At 43.2% G+C, this 21,738-nt stretch overlaps 2 protein-coding genes across 6 annotated transcripts in view; both read left to right on the top strand.

Annotated features, from left to right (window-relative positions):
* RABGAP1 (RAB GTPase activating protein 1) overlaps positions 1–21,738 on the top strand; it is a 121,613-nt gene that overhangs the window by 62,725 nt on the left and 37,150 nt on the right. The gene's annotated exons all lie outside the window — the stretch shown is intronic.
* GPR21 (G protein-coupled receptor 21) lies at positions 905–19,864 on the top strand. The gene is made up of 2 exons (XM_075905622.2): positions 905–2,365; positions 2,789–19,864. The coding sequence occupies exon 2, from the start codon at positions 3,134–3,136 to the stop codon at positions 4,181–4,183; it is 1,050 nt and encodes a 349-aa protein (XP_075761737.1). The 5' UTR covers positions 905–2,365; positions 2,789–3,133; the 3' UTR covers positions 4,184–19,864.

Consider the following 21,738-nt stretch of genomic DNA (forward strand, 5'->3'; position numbering starts at 1 on the left):
TGGCAAACGTCCATTTTAGAATTTTAATCAAATTTAGCCCATATAAATGTATTAAGTTAAACCGGCTTTTTTCAAGATCAGTGTACATTGTAAGCATTGCACTACGAATGCTTTTGGCTGTGTGATTTTCAGCTGTGATTTATATTTCATTAAATACGCCTGCGTTTTTGATATAACATTGTATTTTTGGCACCTAGAACTTGTCTGTCGAAGCTGCACTGGTTTAACTTAAGAGTATATTGAATTCCATATAATTAAACCAGTTCAAATGCCTGTTTGGATAAAGAAATGCCTTATTTGGGGTTAGCTTAGGAGCAGGTATAACTAAATTGAAATAAGCCATTCTAATATCAAATGAAAGCGGCCAAAACACTTTGGCTATGTCTACACTGGCATGATTTTCCGCAAATGCTTTTAACAGAAAAGTTTTTCCGTTAAAAGCATTTGCGGAAGAGAGCATCTAGATTAGCACGGACGCTTTTCCGCAAAAGCACTTTTTGCGGAAAAGCGTCCGTGCCAATCTAGACGCGGTTTTGCGGAAGAAAGCGCTGATCGCCATTTTTGTGATCAGGGCTTTTTTGCGCAAAACAATTCTGTGTTGTCTACACTGGCCCTCCTGCGCAAAAACATTTGCGCAAGAGGGCTTTTGCCTGAACGGGAGCAGCATAGCATTTCCGCAAGAACACTGACAATCGTACATGAGATCGTCCGTGTTCTTGCGGAAATTCAAGTGGCCAGTGTAGACAGCTGGCAAGTTTTTCCGCAAAAGCAACTGCTTTTGCGGAAAAACTTGCCAGTCTAGACGCAGCCTTTTACATTGGTTTAACAAATCTCATGTCACAAGCTGTTTTGGAAAAGGAGCCTGATACCTCAAATTATGAAATAGACTTTTGGATTCAGAATGTGTAAGGCGTTCGGTGTAGCTGGATGAGGAAAAAGGGAAAGTGCTTTGTTTTCACTGATAAGTCCCACACCCAGAAGTGTGCTGGAGTTCTGACGCTTTAGGGCTTGTCTACATGGAAGATATTTCTAGCTATCCAAGTATAATTAAGTGACTCTAGTTATACTGGCATATAATTCCCTCATGTGGACACTCTTACTCATGGATAAGATTTTTTTTTTTATCTTCAGTTTATCTTAAACCACTTCCAAGGGGAGAAAACGCCTCGAATATTTTAAATAGAGAGGTGGGGTAAAAATATTTTGAATCAATAAAGAAACTAAGCTGGAAAAAGGCTCTCTTAATCCATAGTACCAGTAGCTATGCTAGTATAACTGTAGTGTTTTAAATTCACGCTCTAATTTATGCTGCTGTAACTTCCTTTAGCATGTGAATGTGTGTGCATTTATGCTTGCTGAGTGAGATGGCGTACTGGATCTGGACAGAAAGCGGTGTGTAACCGTCAAAGGGAGCCAATCTGCTTTACCTCGGAAGACGTGATGATGTTGCAAATCAGTGTTTTTAATACAAATCCTGCATTTCTGGTGTTACGGGGGGAGAGTTGCTAAAAAGCAGTGTTTACCACTCTAAGGACCTAGAGAGCTAATTTGGAATAAGGACTCTTATTCTGGTGCAAGAATGTCAACACAGGGCATTAATCGGGAATAATCAGTCTGTTTTGGATTTACACCCTACGTTATTCCAGATTAGAAATGTCACATGCAGACCGTCATTGTAAAGGGAGCCTGGTGTTTCCAGGTTGATTTGCTTTCCCTCTAACGTTGATACCAGTCTCAGAAGGGCCTTCTACTGACCTCTCTCTAGGCAAGTGTTTTGTATCTTTAAGCTGAGCTGAGTACACCCCGTTGTTCAGCTGCTGACATCTCGCGTTTCTGTTCTGATCTTTGGAGAGTGGGGGGCTGGGCTTGGACTAGGTCTGTGTGGGGCCATGTGGAGCCTGCTGCCTGTTAGACTAGGGCTCCCTGGGGGAGGGAGGGAGAAACCTGGCACGGCACAGCAAACAGCTCCCAACTTCCAGCTTCCTCCTCCTCCCACCCCGCTGTACAGCTGCCCCTTGCATTCCTTCCCCGCCTGGGTCGGCCCCTGGCATGTTGCATTTTGCCCCCGGGGAAGGCAGCGGCGGGGAGCACCCCAGCCAGACTGCTGGCCACGTGCTTCACTGTCTGAGCCGGGGGCCCCTCCCCAAAACATTGTGCTGCTGCTGCACATCTGGAGAGGGCTGCGCTGTGCCTTGCCTTGCCTTCCCCGCCCCCCCCTTCCTCCCTTCCCCTCCTCATCTCCCCCTCCTGCCTCCCCTCCCCTGCCAGTTCCGCAGCACTCCCAGCTGAAGCACACTCCGGCTCTGCTGACTGCCGGGAGGATGTGCTCCGGCTTTTGTTCCCATTACGTCGGGCACAGAGGCAGGTGAGTGCGGAGTGTGAGCCAGGGCTGGGTCCCTCGCTCCCCTAGCGTGTAAGGGGGCTTTGGGGGGGGGGGTGTTGAGCCAAGCACCTGGCTCGCTGGACCAGTGCAGTCACGGTGAAATAATGAACAAAGCATCCTCCAAAATGGAGCCAGGAGAAGGGCTGGAAACCCCCCCCCCCCCCCCCCCGGGAAATGCATCTGAATCTCCCCTTCTCCTGCGGGGACCCAGCTCTGTAGAAAGGGAGGCCCGAGACCAGGAGTGGTGGGGTGGAACGGGGAGTGAGGTGTGGGGAGGCTGGCATATGAGAGCAGGCAGCTGCACGCAGGGGTGAGGAATGGGGGAGCGATGGAGTCGGGGTGCCTGGCAGGGAGCGCCGTGGCCGGAGAGATGCTGCAAAACACTTTCCCCTTTTCTTCTGCCAGCTCTTGGGAGGACTCCAGGTCTGCCTCTTGCCGGCGCTTTCCCTCCTGTTCCTCTCCCCAGCTGTTCAGCCGGCCGTGGTGTTAGTGTCACCCGTCTCCCGGGGTGTGAACTTGCTGGCATGGCTGCTTCTGGGACCTTCGGGCGGCAGCAGCAGGGAGGAGGCTGCCGGCAGAGCCGGATTTAAAGGGGAATTGTGCCGCAGCCGATGCTCGGCATCTGGAGCAGCCCTGGGGACTCTGACATTGCTACACACACGCAGCCAGTCACAATGACAGCAGCTGCCTGGAGTGGCTGCAGGCAACGGGCCGGGAACATGAAGTGAAGGGATTGCTGCGGAGCTCAAGATGAACTCCACCTGGGTTGGCAACCAGAGCGGGCGGCCATTCTGCCTGCTGACCATTAGCTACTTGGAGACCTTCAATTTTTGCCTCCTGGAAGTGATTGTCATCGTGTCTCTCACCGTGCTCATCATTTCAGGCAATATTATAGTGATATTTGTCTTTCATTGCGCCCCTTTACTGAACCACCACACCACCAGCTACTTCATCCAGACCATGGCTTATGCTGACCTCCTGGTGGGCGTGAGCTGTCTGGTGCCTTCTCTGTCCCTGCTCCACTATCCTGTAGTTTTGCGAGAGTCCTTGGTCTGCCAGGTTTTTGGTTATGTGGTCTCCGTGCTCAAGAGCGTCTCCATGGCCTCTCTGGCTTGTATTAGCATCGATCGATACATTGCCATCACCAAACCGCTGACCTACAATACTCTGGTCACCCCGTGGAGACTCCGCATCTGCATCCTGCTCATCTGGCTGTACTCCTGCCTCGTCTTCTTACCTGCCTTCTTTCACTGGGGGAAGCCTGGCTACCATGGGGATGTGTTTCGGTGGTGCGCCGACTCCTGGTACACCAATCGCTATTTCACGCTCTTCATCGTGATGATGCTCTACGCCCCTGCTGCATTCGTCGTCTGCTTCACCTACTTCAATATCTTCCGCATCTGCCAGCAGCACACCAAGGAAATCAATGAAAGGCGAGTGCGCTTCAGCTCCCAGGATGGGGAAGCTGGGGAGGCACAGCCTTGCCCCGATAAGCGCTATGCCATGGTCCTCTTCCGCATCACCAGTGTCTTCTACCTCCTCTGGTTGCCCTACATCATCTACTTTTTGCTGGAGAGCTCGGCTGTCTACAGAAACCACACGGCCTCCTTTCTGACTACTTGGCTGGCCATTAGCAACAGTTTCTGCAACTGTGTCATTTACAGTCTCTCCAACAGCGTTTTTCAGAAGGGGCTCAAGCGCCTCTCGGGGGTAGTTTGCGCATCTTGCGCAAGACAGAGGGTAGCTAAGGACTCTTCAACCTCTAGGAGCAAAAGGCCTTCCAATGGATGTCATGTCTAAGGAGCAGGCTGCTGAGCTTGGGGAACGCAGGCGCAGTCATGCACATTGCAAACTAAGTTAAATTCCATTGTTAAGACATCTAGCTTAGCAGAAAGGTTTCTGAGAGATGCTGCTGACACCAGAACCAGGAGCATGCGCTGTTGTTTCCCCTTTAAAATGGTGTGAGGGTGTGTAACCTCCATATTCTTTTTAAGAATAAAGGTGTATCCTCACATTTCTGGCATTGACCGAATGTTGTGTGTGGCTGGGTGAGCTGCAGCTTTGAGGCCATTTCAAGATTTGTGGGTCTCACAGAAATGATTTCTCTCAAGTGGAAGTGTTACAGTGTAATGTATTACAAGGACTCTCTTGCCTATGCCAAAGCATATTGACTCTGTGTGTTCTGACATAATATAAGGGGCCAAATGATTTGCCTTTCAGCTCTACTTAGAGCTCTAGAATATAGTGAATCATGTGAACACTTTAACATTAACCTTAACTTAAAAGTTGCAATGAGCCACGAATGCAGCAATGTGATCAAAACAAACACTTTTGAAAACTGATCTGGTCTCTGGGCCCCATTTTCCCAGTAGAATACTTGTGTGTGATTGGAGTACAGTATTTGCATTTTTCTGTTTGTTTGTGTAGTAACGAGGACAGCTCGGATCAGACCAAATTTAGCAGTTTAATAAAACATTTTTATAAGCGGTTGTTTGACATCTGAATTGTAGCAGTGGTTTGAGGATGATGCCTCTTGGTGAAAATTATTCTCAAAACACTGGAGAAAAGCCACTTCTGGTTGGCAATTACTCAAGAACAACTAACAAAAATCTGACATGTTTTTTATCTAAATTTTTCTGATAGTTTACATAGTAAAAATTAATGGGAAAAGAAAAAAGTCTCAATAGCTAAGGAGGCTATGTTATAAATTTAACTACAGTGTTTGAGTTATAGATAACTGAACACACAGCTAAATCAGGCATTTATCTTTAATCCCAGGAAGCCTAAAGAAAGTTAAAATATAGCAGGAGTAAATTCCTTTTGCCAAGCATCTGCCGTAAACCGGTCAAACAAAGTTTACTATCTGAGAAGCAAAGTTTTCGTGACAATAACTTTTTAGAAATGGTTTAGAATGGAGGCTTTTTGTCTACTGTAATGTCATCTGCAATGCACTTTTGCCCTCAACAGTTCATTCTTTTTAAAAATGCCATTAACTCTTTATTGATGCATGGAGTGCTATTTTAGTAGCTAAAGTGTCTGCAAAGTATAAATTCTTAATAATAATGGATTATAGCCTGTGTAATATTTTCCATCTCAGTGTCCTTAATACAGGGATGTGGGTTTCTCTCCCCCCCCCCCCCTTTACATAATATATACTGCAGCCTATCTGCAGCTTGCTGTGTTCAGCCTGCAGCCTATCTCTGTGTGCCATAGGAGTTGCTTCTGGGGAATTCGTTGAGCTCCCCACACATGTAGGAGTTGCAGTGTGCGTGTGCGCTCAGTGCACAGAGGCACTGAAGGAAACTTATGAAAAATGGATTACAAGAGACTTCTAAGACCTGGAAATGTGTGTCTAGCGCAAGGGGAAAATCCTAGTTTGTGCTGTAAAATGTATTTAAATCAGATCTTGGTTTTCTACTATAATATGTCATCCTTGATGAAAACCTGCAAAGATAACTTTCTGTTGTAGAGCCTCCAAAATGTAAGAACAAAGGCTGTTGCAATCCTGATGTATCACAGCTACTTTATTAGTTGTTAGTTGTATCGTTGCGCACCGAGAAACTAGGGCCCCTTTTGGTTGGCACTCTGTAAATTAGGGATGTTAATTGGTGTCCGGATAAATGGATACTTGGCAAGCATCACTCTTTTAAGCAGATAAGGGTTAACTGGTACCTGGGAGCAGCCCTCACAGGCCAGGGCAGCCCCCTGGGCGGGGAAGGAGGGGGCAGAGCAGGATCAGCCAGGATGGAGCAGTGACCTGACCCCAGCAGACAGGGCGGGGAGGGCACCCCCCCGCCCACCTTCTTTAATTGGCTAAATGCGTTTAACCAATTAAACATATTTTACGTACCTAGCGTAAATAGACAGCAAAAAGACGGTCCCTACCACTGAAGAGCATGCTATCTAAATTTAAGGCTAAAGATGACAGGTGGATGTGACTGACAGTGGGGGGCAGGGTTTGAGGTGACCCTTAGCAAAGATGAAATAAGTAACGATTGTACCAGCTGGCTAATAATTCCCAAGTCTTTTATAAGCATTATAATGTAGGTGGGTTTTAAGATATCACTAATATTTAGCATTTATGCTCAGTATGATTGAAATGCAGAAAACCGCTGCTTTAAGTTTCAAGTGTTTGAGCAGATATAATCGAAGAATTAGAGTAGCATTTAACATCCGGATGATTTATGTCAGATTTATCTGCTGGGCCCTAAAATCCATCACAGTAAGGTTTTAGGCTTTAATGAAGATCTGAGGGCAAACATGGATGCATCTTTCAGTTTGTGTGACAGGAAGCAGCAGCTGGATGTGGTCTTAGTGTACAATATATTTGGGAATATATGAATTTAACAACAGTTGGGGTACCTAAATGCTGACATTAGTATTTAACTTGTGGTGGACCAGATGTCAGTTTTGTCCAGCTGGCCCAGAACTGTTTTCAAAATACAGTAGTTTGCAGCTACAGATATTTTTAAAACTTTGGAATAGCTGAGCAAATTAACTACTCTGTTGCTGGCTAGAAGGAAGGTAGTCCAGCTGTGAGAATCAGTTATAGAGGATTTATTAAAAATTAGGCTTTTGCTCTTTCAGTGACTATATTCAAATAGGCCATCAGCTTTATGTTATCTCTAAACCTGTCAGTTAAGTTGTTTTTCATGTGTGTATATATGTTTTTAAAGCTGCTTCCCCAGATTGATATCACATGCAACTATTGACTTCAATTAAGTTATATCAACAATGAATCTGTCCCAGCGTTCTTGGGACTAAGTGAGGAAGAAATAATTTCACACCTGATTTTATCAGAGTTCGTTTAACTTTATTTGGGTGATGGCAGGAGGCTTAGTGCTTGTTTTCAGGGACTCTGAACACTGTCGATGCTATGAATGGTTACTTCATAAAAGGTCAGATGATTTTCATAGCTACTTTTGAAAATGAGGAATTGTGGTTGGCTATGCTTGTTTGAGTTCCCATAATGCTTTACAAAACAGTGAGTATGGACTAGGATCCTTGCACAAACAAATGTGGTGAAGGAGCATTGATGTAAAAATATTTTCATTTTCATAAAAATATTAGGTGTGCATTTGAGGGGTAGCCATGTGAGTCTATTTCAGCAAAAGCAGAGAAATCCCATGGCACTTTAAACACTAACAAATTTAGTTGGGCATAAGCTTTTGTGGGACCCATGAAAGCTTATGCCCAACTAAATGTATTAGTCTTTTAGGTGCCACAGGACTCCTCGGTCTGCTATGAAACTTCCCTGAACTTACACAGTTAAATGAATACACTTCAATTTCAAATTTGTATCTGTGACTGTAGATTCTGTTCATTACTTATCTGACTTATTTTCAGATCCAGCTGAGTGAAGGTTTATAGCTTGTTTAATTACAGGATGGAATTCACTTGGCATTTTTGAATCCCGTGGGGAAGCTTTTCTGAAAGTGACATAAATTATATATCTCATCCAACTGTCTCATATGGAAAAAGAGAATACTTTAAATTTTTTTGGAGGTTGAAGTGGTAGTGTATTGCTATTGAAAATAATTTCAGAGGGAGAAATTGTGCAATTTGTTAATTTTCTAATTCAAATCCAGTATGTTTTTTTAACATGGAGAATTCCTTTCTTGGTAGGTTGAAAAGAGTATGATAGCTGTGTGCTTTCAAATTCTGCATTTGCACGTTAGTGTATTCCTTCATTCCCCATATTGAAGTCTTAATTTACTAGAGCATATTTTGTACTGTAGATTCCTACTTGATAGTAGAATTTCAGATTGATACCTTCCATTGGTATTTAGCTTCTGTTACTGTATTATCTGAACACCTGACAGTCATAGAATCATAAAACTGGAAGGAACATTGAGAGGTCATCAAATCCAGTCCCCTGCACTCATGGCAGGACCAAGCACCATCGATTCTAGACCATCTCTGATAGGAGTTTGCGTAAACTGCTCTTAAAACTCTCCCATGACGGAGATTGCATAAACTCCCTAGGCAATTTATTCCAGTGCTTAACCACCTTGACAGTTAGGAAGTTTTTCCTAATGTCCAGCCTTTAATATCCTCACACCAACTTTGTGAAATAAGGAAATAGTCCATTTTGCAGATGGAGAATTGAGACCCAGGGGAAAAAAATGACCTACCCAATGCCAAATTGGGGGAGCAAAGAATTGAGCCTGGATCTCCCAATTCCTGGACCGTAGCCATGGCACTATCTGTTGCTTCTGTAAAAAAAATTCACAGGAAGAATGGTCATCTACTCGGAAAGTGGCAAATACAAGGCCCGGATTAACATCCTTCCTGTGAGAACACCGCCAACTCAATACCCAGCCTTGGTAACCAGTACCTCTGGCTGTAGCTGCAGCTAGCCACGCCATCTGATACATTGCATTTTCACAAGTCAAGAAAAGTGCTTCAACTAAGCTGTATTTCAGGGTTTGCCATTTGAAGTCAGTGGGGCTAAAGTACTTTTGAGAATCCAACCATCAGATGACTTTTTGGCTTTACGAGATGAGCCTTGAATTGTCGTTTTCGAAAATGTTGGCCTGTCTGTCTAAAATTTAATAGTTCAATCTATTGAAAGTCTGAATGAATTATTGTTAACCCCAAGTCCATTTTATTTGAAATTACAAAGGCTTTGTCACCCAGACGTTTTTATTAAACTTTTAGATCCCTGATGCTGAAAACATTCATGGGCATAGATCATTGAAGTCAGTGGAGTAGTTTGTGCATGTGACGTATCAAGAGAAGTGTCTGTAGGTTCAGGCCTTCATTTTCAATATTTTGTTTTTCACACTGAACAGTATAGGGATGTGAGCGACTAGTCAACTAGACTAGCAACTAGCTGCTGGGGAGGGGGGAAGAGAAGCCTGTGCTGGGAGGAGCCGGTTTAAAAGCCAGTTCCGCCCAGGACTGCCTCTGCAGTACCACTCTTCCCTCCTCCCTCCCCCCCCCAATGCCGCCGCCTCTATCAGAAATAGCAGGGGTAGGGGATAGAGGAGGCTGCTGCGGACAGGGTTGGCCCCGGGCAGGGGCTGCTGGACTTGGCGCGAGTCAGGACCGAACAGTTCCGGCTCTCGCTGGTCCGGAACGCTGCGCCTTTGCATTTTCAGTGTTGTAAGACACTGGTGGCTCCCAGAGTCTGCACAGCCTGAGTGTGGGTGACTACTGGAGCCGACACAAGCCGCGACTGCTCAGTCCTGGCTTGAACTGGCTCCTGGAGCTCCCCCTGCTGCGGCTCTGCTCTCCTTATCCACTAGTGGTGTCGTTGATACAAACTGTAAACTATGTGATTAGTGAGCTCACTGCAATTTAACATCCTTAGTTCAGTAAGATATACCCTGCAATAGTGGGGTATACCCTGCAATAGTGGGTTATACCCTGCAATAGTGGGTTAATGCAGCAGATATACCCTGCATTAAATTATGATCAGCAGTTGCAATTGCACATTTTCATGAGTTTTACCCAATAAAACCCTTTCCCCAGTAAACCTCTCTTTAGAGTCAGAGCCATGAGCCTACTAGAAAAAGAGCAGAAACCCTATCTCTGTGTTTTCAGTTTAGAATTAGCGCCACCTCCTACTTGCTAGGTATGCCTGTGGCTCCCAACCTATACACCACTAATATCCCGTACTCCTCAATGAATAATTTCTCCAGAAATCCAGCCAGCCTCCAGAGAATGGTCTTCACATGGCTGGATTTAGATTTCTGCCCCCACTCTTGCTCATAAATGACATCATCCGAGCCAGTCACTGCTCTAGTCTGGTATTTGCTTCAGAGATTCTCTGGTTCTTTATATCAATATGTTAAGTGATTTAAAATAGATCTGACTGAGCACAGGCTATACTCCTCAGCCCTAGTTATAGCTGATCAAATCGTGGTACCATCAAGCTCCATAAGCTGCCTTCAACAGGAACAATATTTTTCCTTTAGAGGAAAATGAAAATCCCCCTTAGTGCACCTAGCCAATTGTGCAGTGATGTACATAGAATCATAGGACTGGAAGGGACTTTGAAATGTCATCTAGTCCAGTTTCCTGCACTCATGGTAGGGCCAAGGATTATCCAGGCCACCCCTGACAGGTGTTTCTCTGACCTGCTCTTAAAAATCTCCATTGATGGAAATTCCACAACCTCCGTGGGCAATTTATTCCTGTGCTTTACCATCTGACTTTTTCCAAATGCCCAGCTTAAACACGGCTGCTGCAATTTAACCCTGTTTCTTCTTGTCCTCTCCTCACAGGTTAAGAAGAATATTTTTTTTCCCCTGCTCCTTGTAAAACACAGTACTCCAGTTTAGGGATGTAAGTGACTAGTCGAGTGACTACTCGCTCCCCCTCCCCCTCCCTCTTTGCTGCCTCTGATTGAGAGGCAGCAATGGGGGGAGCAGGAGCTGGTACTGGGGAGGCAGAACTGCGAGTCCCAGGGATGGCACGAGCCGGCACTATTCAGTCCCAGCTGCCCCCAGGAGCTACTGCGGCGTAACCCAGCACAGGTTGAGCTTCTGGGGGTGATGTGAGTCAGGACTGAATGGTCCCACCTCATGACACCCCTGGGATGCTGCAGCTCTGCACTTTAAATGTAGTAAGAGCCTGCCAGGCTCTGCAGTAGGCTCCCGCTGCCCCCCTCCTCCTCATCAACTAATCAGGTAGTCAGTGGAAGTTCCATCAGCGACTCGATCAGTCACTTAACCGATGGTTAACATCCCTACTCCAGGTGAGGTCCAATGAATGCAGAGTAGAACAGAAGGATTACTTCTCACGTCTGCTTAGAACACTCCTAATACATGGCGGAGCAATATTTGCGTTTTTTGCAGCTGCATTACACTGACACATAGTTGGCTTGTGGTGCACTATGACCCCTGGATTCCCTTTCCGCAGCACTCTTTCCTAGGCTGTCATTTCCCATTTTATGGGTGCGCTACCAAATGTTCCCTCCCAAGTAGAGGGCTTTGTATTTGTCCTTTATTGAGTTTCATCCTCCCCCCCGACTCTTTCTCCAATTTGTCTAGATCATTTGGAGTTTTAAGCCGATCCCCCCAAGTACTTGCAACCCCTTCAGTTTTGTATCCACTCCAAACGTTGTAAGTGCAGAGAGGGAATGTTTCCTGACTTGTATAGATTATCCTCCTACAGTGGGAGATCCAATTTCCCTTAGCTTAGCCTGCATAGGTACAAATATTAATGCTCACCTAATCCCTTTTTTAAGCCTGAGCTTCAATAATAGCACAGATGCATACATTATGGTGCCCTCATGTTTGTGCTCCATGTACTTGGTCTGTACTAGCATGGCTAGGGCCAGCCCAAGCCATTTGTGCGCCCGGGAGCACAACGCACGCGTGGCCCCACCCCCGGGCGCGTGGCACCTCCTGGGGGCACGGCGCGTGCGGTGCCGCCCCTGCCTCGCCTGGCTGCCCCGCATGGCGCCCCCTACAATGGGGCGCTGCGGGCGGTAGCCCGGTCAGCCCGTAGTTTGGGCCGGCTCTGAGCACGGCACAGTGACCAGTTTGGAGAGACTTCTGTGTCAGCGGGTGGGCAAATACAGGGTGGTGCTGCAGTTATTTATGTCTGCATAATGTTTGTGGAATGAAAGCCCTCTGAATTTAAAGCCAATTGCATACACACGTGTATGCAGAAAGATTGAAAGAAACTAAGGAATGACCAGCTAGCAAAATGAAATGTCACATTAATTACTGGCAAGCTGTATCGTGCCAGAATGGATATAAAATACACAGTTACATCAGTGCCATGAAATAGTTCATTAGGAGTGGGGGGAGGGACAGGAAAGTTCTTTCTGCTGTAGAATTCGTCTTGTATACCATATGGTCGTTCTTGTAAGCTGGTATCTGCCCTTTTCATTTTGGATTTAGGACATTACACAAATGCCCCCCCCCCCCCCCAAGCTGTGCGTGTCAGACGTGCATGCAGTGTGCAGACACCGGTTAGCTCACTTCTGAACAAACTCCAGCCAGTTAAATCTTAAATAGCAAGCCAGTTCACTATTCCAGCCCAGAGCCTCTGTACTCCCCTCCCTAAATGCCTTCTCTTCCCATGCAGTTTTGAACATCCTTCTCCTCTGTTAGTTTGCACTTTGCTTGTGTGCGTGTGTTAGTGTCTGCAAACATCCTCTGTAAATCTGAACTGTGAAACCCCTCTGGTGGCAGCTTTGGTCTGACTTGGAAAGATGGGGACTCAGATCTATGTTCATTTCCTGGCCCTGTGTGACCTCGAGCAAGTCACTTAATTTTTCTGTTTTCCAATCGAGTGGGGATAATTGATAGATGATTGAAGTGTTCTGTTACTGTAATCACTGAGGGAAAGGCGGGGTTATGTAAGACCCTAGATCTAGCGCTCTGTTCTCTGCTAATCTTTCGTTTTCTGTTAGGAGCAAACTTTTTGTCAGTTGACCGAATGGGAGGTAGGCATTTGACTCACATTGATTTTTTTTTTCCACCTCTCCTCTTATTTCCTCATCTATATCCACTGAGGCTACCTCTCTTATAGAATGTAGCTTGTTCCTTTTGACTTGACAAATTCCCACTTCAGTTTTGAACACTTTTGGTATAAGGAAATATGTGCTTCTCCCTCCCCATAGTCTATTTGATGTATTGAAGGAGATGCCGGGAAGGGTCAAGTATTATTATTTAAATATGAATCTAGTTGTGGTCCACACCTACACTATTCTTTAAGGATAGTGGCAAATGGAAACATTTCCGCAGGTGCATATTCAAGGTGTCTGTTCATTTGGCCTTTACAATCAATATTTAATAAATATTAAACCTCTTGGGCTTCAAAATGGAATGAAAACATAAAAAAATGCTCCCTGATGACGCTTCTTGCTTTCCTGTTTTTCCCTTTGATTTTTCATAACCTCTACTCCTTGTTTCCCGCCCCCCTCCTTTTTTTTTCTCCCCCCTTCTCCCCTATTTATTTTGGGTCTGTACATCCTAAACTCAAAATTCCAGTCGTCTGAAGAAATGGGCTGTGCCCATGAAAGCTCATGATACCATCTAAATGTTTTGTTAGTCTACAAAGTGCTACCAGACCAGTTTTTTTGTTTACATTTATCCTGTACAGACTAACTTGGCTACTCACTGGAGCTATAAAAATTAAAGTCAGTTGTGTATTTGCAGCCAGGTCTAACTAGGTGCCTCAAAATGGGGCACTTTATTAATCAGTATGCTAATCTAAGTCACTAAGTATCTAGAGAATCAGTTTACACCAGACACTTTGCAAGTTTTCACTGTCTTGGTCCAGGAATTTGAAGAGCAAAGTCAAGAATACTAAACAAGTGACACACTGTGAGCAGGTCTAGGAAGCTGCCACAGGGATTCCTGACTTGCAAAGAGACATTGATGTAAATACCCAAAGGTATCCAATTTCTAATATGCTTGCTGGTTAACCTTTAAGTTTTTGCTCTTTTAAATAACTTTTTGACATTCCAAGGAGATGCATGTTGCTGCCTCATTAACCTTAAAAATCCCAGATTTTGAGTCAACAAAATATTTGTACATACTGATCATTAACTGTTAACATACTGTACTGCATCACATTCTTTCCTTTTCATTAACGTGCCTAATTGGCATGGGGGGGAGAGTGTTGCTCAGTGGTTAAAGTTGGGAAAGGGAAAGTTGGGTTCTTTCATGTCTGTTTTTTTACTCATTTGTGAGATAAGGATATTTCCACTTCCGAGGGAAGTTGAGGCTTCACGTAAATGAATATTTGATATCCTTAGATGGAATGGGCTAGATAAATGCATATAATGTAAAGCCCGTGTAAAGATGAGATGACTGCACACACATCCATACACATACTAGTTACTCTTAAATATTGCAAGTTTCATGTGATACAAAGAGGAAGCAAATGCTTAATCACATAAATCACTGCTTTTACTAAAATGGGAAACAAAATTTTTCTTTTTGGATTTCAGCTTTTAAATAGATCAATGAAAATCAAAAATTAAAATTAGATCAACGAAAAACCCAATCTTTAGTATGCTGGCAAGACTATAAAGAGACTAATTGGGGAAGTATAAATAAACATTCTTTCGGAGGCTTTAGTATAAAGTGCTGGTGATTTTCTTTGTGAATATTTTGACTGAATATAATGTAAGACTTTGATCTTGAGTTGACTTGAAAATTGCTAATTGTATAAGCTTGAATAAGTACTACAGTGTGAAAAATTAATAGGTATTTTCATTACACACTATTAAAAGTATTTTGTTAAAACACCTATTTAAAATGTTTTCCATAGCAATTATCAGGAAAGAAATTGTCTAGTTAGTACACAGGGACTGAAAATACCAGAGATTCTTGTTCTGACCAAGGTAGGCATCTAAAACACATGTATTATCCTGGTCTTGCCCATTTGGTAGGATCTGGTATTTCTTGAAGGTGAAATACCATGTCACTTCCGAATCGTAGACAGGTTCGCTGAGGGTAATGGCACAGTTGGTCCTTTCATATAACAAGGAGCAGTGATGTCTTCAGCCTCAGGTTTGGTCTGCCTGGAACGATTTGCAAAATAGATGCACGTTGTCATTCCAGAGTCCCATACTTAAAAAGAAGCTGCCCACCACAGCATTATGCACGGGTGCTGAGCTGAGAAGCTCCTCTTTGTGCATTACCTCTGAAATCCAGTTTTCATCATCACTCTTTGGGTAAACATTGAGCATTCATCCTTCTTATTTTGACAGTAAATGCAGCTGGATAGTTTGCAGTTTCTAACCTTGGGCTTCCCTCCTGCACCTAATCCCAGTGGCATTTTCTTTGAGTGAGCTCAGACATTTTAAAAGCAAGTTAAAAATGGATTTTTCATGCATTTTTAAATGCCAAGCACATATGGCTTCTCTTTTAAGCCCTTTCAGGTTGTTTTTCTGAGCAAAATACAGTAGATAAAGTATTATTTTAAAGGCCTTTTGGTTTACCTGTCTCCCATCAGCATAGAACTGGGCAAGGCAAACTTTTAGTATACTCTCTGGAGGTATCTGCTTAGTGGCTTCAAGTGGAATTTCATTTGGGTCTGAGTTCAGGTCTCAGAGGACAGGTGTTCACCTCACAAAAGCTGTTCCCATTGACAGTTCTTAACTAAAGTGTCAAGAGTGAGGCCAAGTGTAGATTACATGTGTTTGTAAAACATTTTGCATACTTTTTTAGGTGCTGGAAAATAACAAAAGGGGAGAGAGAAAGAGAGAGCCCTGACATGGGAAAAAAAATTACCAGAGCAATTTAGACATTGAAGTGAAAACACGCAGCTGGATTTTGGCATCACTCCAGTCTCTGTGTTTTGATTGTGATGCACTGTGAAGCTATTAGGCCATATCTACATTACCACTTAATGTTGGCAAAACTCATTCCGCTGTGTGGGGTGAAAAAACCCACCATCCAATTGACATAGGTTGCACCCGTATAAGGGCAGTACACACAGCTCTGTCGGTGGGAGAACTTCTCACACCGACATAGCGACAGCTGTTCGTTGAGATGGTTTTATTATGTCGACAGGAGAGCTGTCTTCATAGACATAGAGCAACTACGCAAGCAACCTTACAGCCTCACAGCTAAATCGGTACAACTGGGCTTCTGTAAGCTTGCTAACGTACATGTAGCCTTAATTTCAATCCTGGCTCTTTCATTCCTGCTTTGTCCCATTTGGGGGCCGAAACAGGATATTTTGTATATAAGGAGACAGCTCAAGATCTTCTGTTGTGGCTCCAAAAATATATATTTTTGTGCCAAGTTGAAACAACTGAATAGGTTAAAGTACTCTTAGTACTTCTTTTTAATTGCAACTGGGATTTCTGCAGCTGACTTTTCAAATGAAACTAATAGGAAACATTAAGATTTTCGCCAAAGCTACAAATATTACTGATTTTTAAAATAGTATAATATTTTCACATATTAAATGGGAATAGAAACTGAAGCATGTAAAATACTTGATCCTAATTCCTTATGTATTTCCAAAAGTGAATTTTGCTGTCTGCTACTGACAGAACTTAGAAACAAATGTATTTTTCACTTTGAGATGCTCTGTGCTGCTGTAGCCATGTAAAACAACTCTTAGCCTCAATTTTTTTGTCAGTGCATGCATGCTGTTTTTAAAAGGGAAGAAACAAAACACAAAAGAAAACCAAAGCACCAATATAAAATGCAGAGCTGTACTAGGACCTGTAATTTTAAGTATGTTGCTAAGGTTCTTAGAGAATTCTCAAAACGCTTGGTGAATCTCTTACCCACATTTATCTTCCTGAGAACTTCAGAAATGTTAATCCTTGTTCTACTGGGTTAAATGTTTGTTGTTTACTTTGGATTAATGTAATCTTGATAGATATTACAATTTAAAGGGCTATTGAAGCATTTTAAACTACTGTCATGGCAGCCTGGGATTGTCTTCTAAGATACAGATCATGTATGAACAATAGGACTATAACGTTACTGTTTGCCTGAAACCTAACTTGTAGAACATTGTTCTTTGAACGGATTCTAGGTTTATGGAAAATGATATTACGTGTACAAGGTAGTTTTAAAGGGAGGTATCGTTGTGACACGGTATTCCTCCTCTTCCAAATGGACATTCAGAACTCATTAACCTGCTTGTCAGAGAGATTTTAGCTAGAAGTTGTATGGCTGGTTTTACAAGAAGGTTTTTGCTTCAGAATTTCTGGATCTCTTTAATGTAGTATTCCAACAAAGCCTTGTTAAGAGTGTAGTTTTTATTCTTAAATGCACTTGCACACTTTATTTCAAAGGTCTGAATAGCTCATAAAGTACATGGAAAAAATAAATTATACTTCACATGGTTTCAACTTTTGTCTTGGGTGACTTTGTATGGCACTCTGTGCTGCTGTGTGTGTTTCTCTTCTCTTGCATGGTGGGTGTTTTTCTTCCTTTCTTAAATGCCATACAGAGAGACTTGTTTGTATGTTTGCCCAAGGCAAGAAAACCTTGACCAAGCAATTTGTTTATACTTCATCCATTTGTGATGTATGACATTTTTACCAAACTCCTCTTTATAATTTTCCTGTGGGAAACTTGAGCCTTAGAAGGAAATGAACACTGCAAAAGGACTGGCTATCACAAGGGATTCACTTTTATTTTTAGCATTGTACTACTCTATTGCCATATTTGGGTGGAAAATATGCAATATCACTGAATTGTTGTATCAAATTGCAGCTGCCCGCCCATTCTTAATTGGTCTCAATCAACTTACAGTAAGTAGTCAATGAAATGTGTGGAAAAAGAATATTCTGCAAATGTGTTTGGCATATGCTAGTACCAAATGACCCTTGTGTGCTATGTCTGAATGTAGTATTTTTCATTAGTATGTATTAGCTGAGATTTATGCTACTGACTAATGTCTCAGCAAGAGGTATAATTTTTCTTACTAAAAACATGTTGGGTGATTTGGACCACGTCTAGGAAATATATTTAACGTCAGAAACAATGAAAAGTTAACATTTATTTTATAAAAGAGGATCCCTAGGAACACTACTGAATTTGGACACAACAGGATAAAGCTGGCAAATAGTTCAGCATCCTGCTAACAATAAAGAACTCTTTTATAGCCACACAGAAACTTTGAGCATGCTGACTTGTTTTAAAATGTTCTGGGCAGGCATATAGAAACTTCATGATTCGCCTGATTCATAAAATCCTAATCTTTGTAAATGGTTACAATATGATCGGCATATCTTCCTGACGCTTCCAGTTTGTCCTGTGTGATCCCTTTGCTCTTCATGGCTTTCTGGGGTAGGTTTGCAGATCTACATGGATCACTACATTTGCTGGCACACTTATTTGAGCAGGGATCTGTGTACTGTCAAGTCCCTCGCTTGCTGACATCTGTAATTATAGCAGTTCTGTGTTCTTCTGATACCTCTTGCACTCTTCTAGTTAACCTAAGCTAGGATCACCTGTACTGTTTGTGCTGACTGCTAGTACAACCTCCTTGATTGTTTGTTTTATCTAGACAGATGTCATGCTCTCAAGATCGGTCCTTTCCCAAAAAGCCGTTTCCAGGACAAAAATAATTTAAATAAACATTTTCAAGTAGCAGAAGGAGCAGCCAATAATGTGAAAGTAGGCTGCAGACTCCTCCACCACTTCAATAGTCGCCATAAAAACAGCTTTTTATGAAACTCTTAAGAAAAATCATCTTAAGCACAGCATTTGGAATTATAGACACACAAGTGCATTTTAAAATGTGCACAAATTGATGTAGATTAGATGTCTTTCGTTGTTTTGATTACTTTGTTTACCTCATTTGGCCTTCATTATTTTTTGCCTTAGCCCCCGAAGAGTTTTACTTTGGTAAACCTTTCCAGTTATTTTGCAAATTGATTCCCTAGTATAATGAGCGCATAAGAGAAATTAATAAGTGAATGAGTACTTAGGAGCTGAAATAAAGTCAAAAGCAAAAACCCCAAAAAACCACAGTTTTGTAGCTTGCCTTCTGAAAATTGTCACAAGTTTCTTTACTAGCAACTGAAAAATGTTTGCCTTGTTTGGATCTTGCTAGTCTGTTAAGTGAAACGCTGTCATTTTTAAAGCCCATGTGCTTCTGGGTGCTTTTTATTGTTTATTTTGTACCTATCTTGTGTGCTGTGCATTTCCCCTTCAACCGCCTCACGATGTCAAAAGTTTTTGATCTATTTTTTTTCTTCCACATTTTCATTATGAAGCTTTCCAGGGAGGGATATTTTGCCAAATAAGTTAGAAGAGTAGGGGGCCATCAGAGGGCTGTATACATGTTTTGATGAAGTTTGCCATTTTTAATGCAACCCATAATGACTGACCTGCTTAAAAAAATTGTCATGTCTTTCCAATGCCTTTGCAGCAGTCTTGACAGAACCTCAACACTTTTTGAGTTCAGATATCACTTGAGAATTTCAGTGCTGTTCTGGACCCATAAGAACCCAAGATCACCTTTTCTCTTGAAGCATCTTTCTCTCCCTTTGTACCTGTAAGTGCCTTCTTGGAGGAAGTGCCCAGTGGCTCCCTGGTGCATTTAGGGCTTGGTGGCAGCCATGCCTGAAGGAAGGTAGGTAGGTGGGGGTGAGTTTGGGTTCCGGAGTGGTCTAAGGGATAGGGCATTCCCCTGGGGACTGCAGGGTGGTGGGCTTGAGTCCAACCCCCCACCCCCACCTACCCATTCCAGGAGCAGCCAAACAGCCAACACAGGCTGCCCCAGAGCAGGAGCTGGCACTAGCATTTGGAAGACAGGATAAGGGACACCTGGAAGGCAGGTAGGTGGGGTGGATTCCTGAGTGGCCTAGGGGATAGGGCATTTGCCTGGGGACCCCAGCATGGTGGGTTCAAGCCCCACCAGCAACTCCTGCTCCCTGCTGAAGGCTGCCCATTTCATCCTTTGGCATGACCTCCTACTCCCTGCATTACTTTTCTGGCACTCCCCCTGTTATGTATCAGAGGGGTCGCCGTGTTAGTCTGGATCTGCAAAAGCGACAAGGAGTCCTGTGGACCTTATAGACCAACAGATGTATTGGAGCATATTGAAGATGGTTTCGTGCATCTGAGGAAGTGGGTCTTTGCCCACGAAAGCTTATGCTCCAGTACATCTGTTGGTCTATAAGGTCCACAGGACTCCTTGTTGCTTTCACCCTTTTATGTTCCTCAAGTCCTGTCAGGATTTTGAGGGGTAAATGGGACCTGATCAGCAACAGGGGGAGCAAGAAAGTCAGCACTTGTCAGTGTACTTCCCTTGGCTGACGAGGCTGAGTAGTGAAGTCTTGCGTTGTAGAAAAAGTGTTTCAGGTTGCACCTGCCACCGTCTCTGGACCACTGGTCAGGACTGTCTGCGTACAATGATGGCTGTGCAGATGCCGGACATGCTCGGCCAGATGAACATTTTGGGCAAACACTCTATTTTTGGGGGGAAACATGGCAAAAGGATATTATGTACGGGCCAGTTAATGCTGGAACCAGTGTGTTCTATTTTGTGTGACTGCAATAGATTTTGCATTTACGAGCTTGGAAACTGATTTCAATCATCTGTTACTTTGTTGGGTTCTTTTAAAAACTGATAAACCATCCATACTGGTATTCTTTCAGGGAAAACATTGAATTTTAAAAAGTGACTGGTATTTACCACTTTGCAAACTTTCCTCCCTGTTAGTCAGCTCAATGAGCTGGTATGGGAATTTTAATCTTGACAATACTTACGCCAGTTCTCATGGCAGTGTTCCACTCCTATTACTTTCTTTTTCTTCCTGTCATTCTTAGCTTTCTATTTTTTCAGTCCCGGTTTGTGAAGGGTGTGTGCTCAGAAGGGCTTCCTTCAGTTCCCAGTCTCTTGACAGCATGAGAAATCGCTCAGTGAGCCAATTCTCACAACAAGGTATAAAAATAGTAGTGAAGAGAAGGTTGCACAATGCTGCTGTTGCAACAGTTTGTACTAATGGGCAGTTTTCAATGGGCTGTTTTGAAAAACATTTTTAAAACCTTATCACTTCCGTATATTTTTCTCTCCCCAAACTATTCTAGCAGGCAGGAACCAGCTTTAGTGATACTGGAAGAATTGCATCAAAACAGAAGGAGCGGAGGACAGGAGAGTCATGCAGAGCCAGGGGGAGACCAACTCCATGTCCAATCCCGCTTTTTTGACAAGGGTGGAGATAATTGCCTGAAAGATGGGTTTATGATCCTTTCTAAACAGATGCCTTTGCAAGGACTAAAACATATTTGGTTTTCAAGGGAGGTTGGTTCCTTTTGAATTCAGACTTATTTTGCTACCTCTGCGCTCTCTCCGCAACAGAACATAGACACTTAGTACTGTACTTAGAATCTCGGTGACCTTTTGATACCCGAACAGATCAAATATTTCTAATAAAATTTGTTTTGGTTTTGCTTAACAAGCAGGTTATTATATTTCAGTGATGCAAACAGTTAAGCATGAGAGTCAAGGCAATAGGATTAGGCAGGTCTGCAGTAGACCCTGGCAGTTTGGCTTAAGGTATGCAACTTCTGCTATGCAGAATATGTAGATGGAGTTGGCTTACCTTAAGCCAAGCTTTGCGGCGTCCCCACCCCGGGAGGCTAACAGGAGCAAATGTTCTCATCAGCTTCCCTAACTCCTCACAAAAGCAGAAATTCCTGATGCCGGCAAGGGCACCCTGAGTTCAACCTTCCTTTTAGTGTAGACAAGGCCTCAGTCACTCATGTGCTTAAATGTTTGCATGATAGGGCCCTTATGCAATAAACTTCTCTGCTTAGCTCCTCAAATAAAGGCAATAAATACCCTTGTCCTTAGTTGCCTTCATTAACTAGAAAGCTTATTCATATGCTCAAATTGTTTCCTGTTGTATTATGATTGCTTCTGCTTTCCTAATGATGCGGTGGACTCCTTAGACACATTAA

Source organism: Pelodiscus sinensis, chromosome 23 (genome assembly GCF_052426305.1).
Source record: "Pelodiscus sinensis isolate ZL-2025 chromosome 23, ASM5242630v1, whole genome shotgun sequence".
Taxonomy (NCBI): domain Eukaryota; kingdom Metazoa; phylum Chordata; order Testudines; family Trionychidae; genus Pelodiscus; species Pelodiscus sinensis.

Excerpts from the sequence above, each read along its gene's own strand:
- GPR21 (XM_075905622.2), top strand. The coding sequence starts at position 3,134 with ATGAACTCCACCTGGGTTGGCAACCAGAGCGGGCGGCCATTCTGCCTG.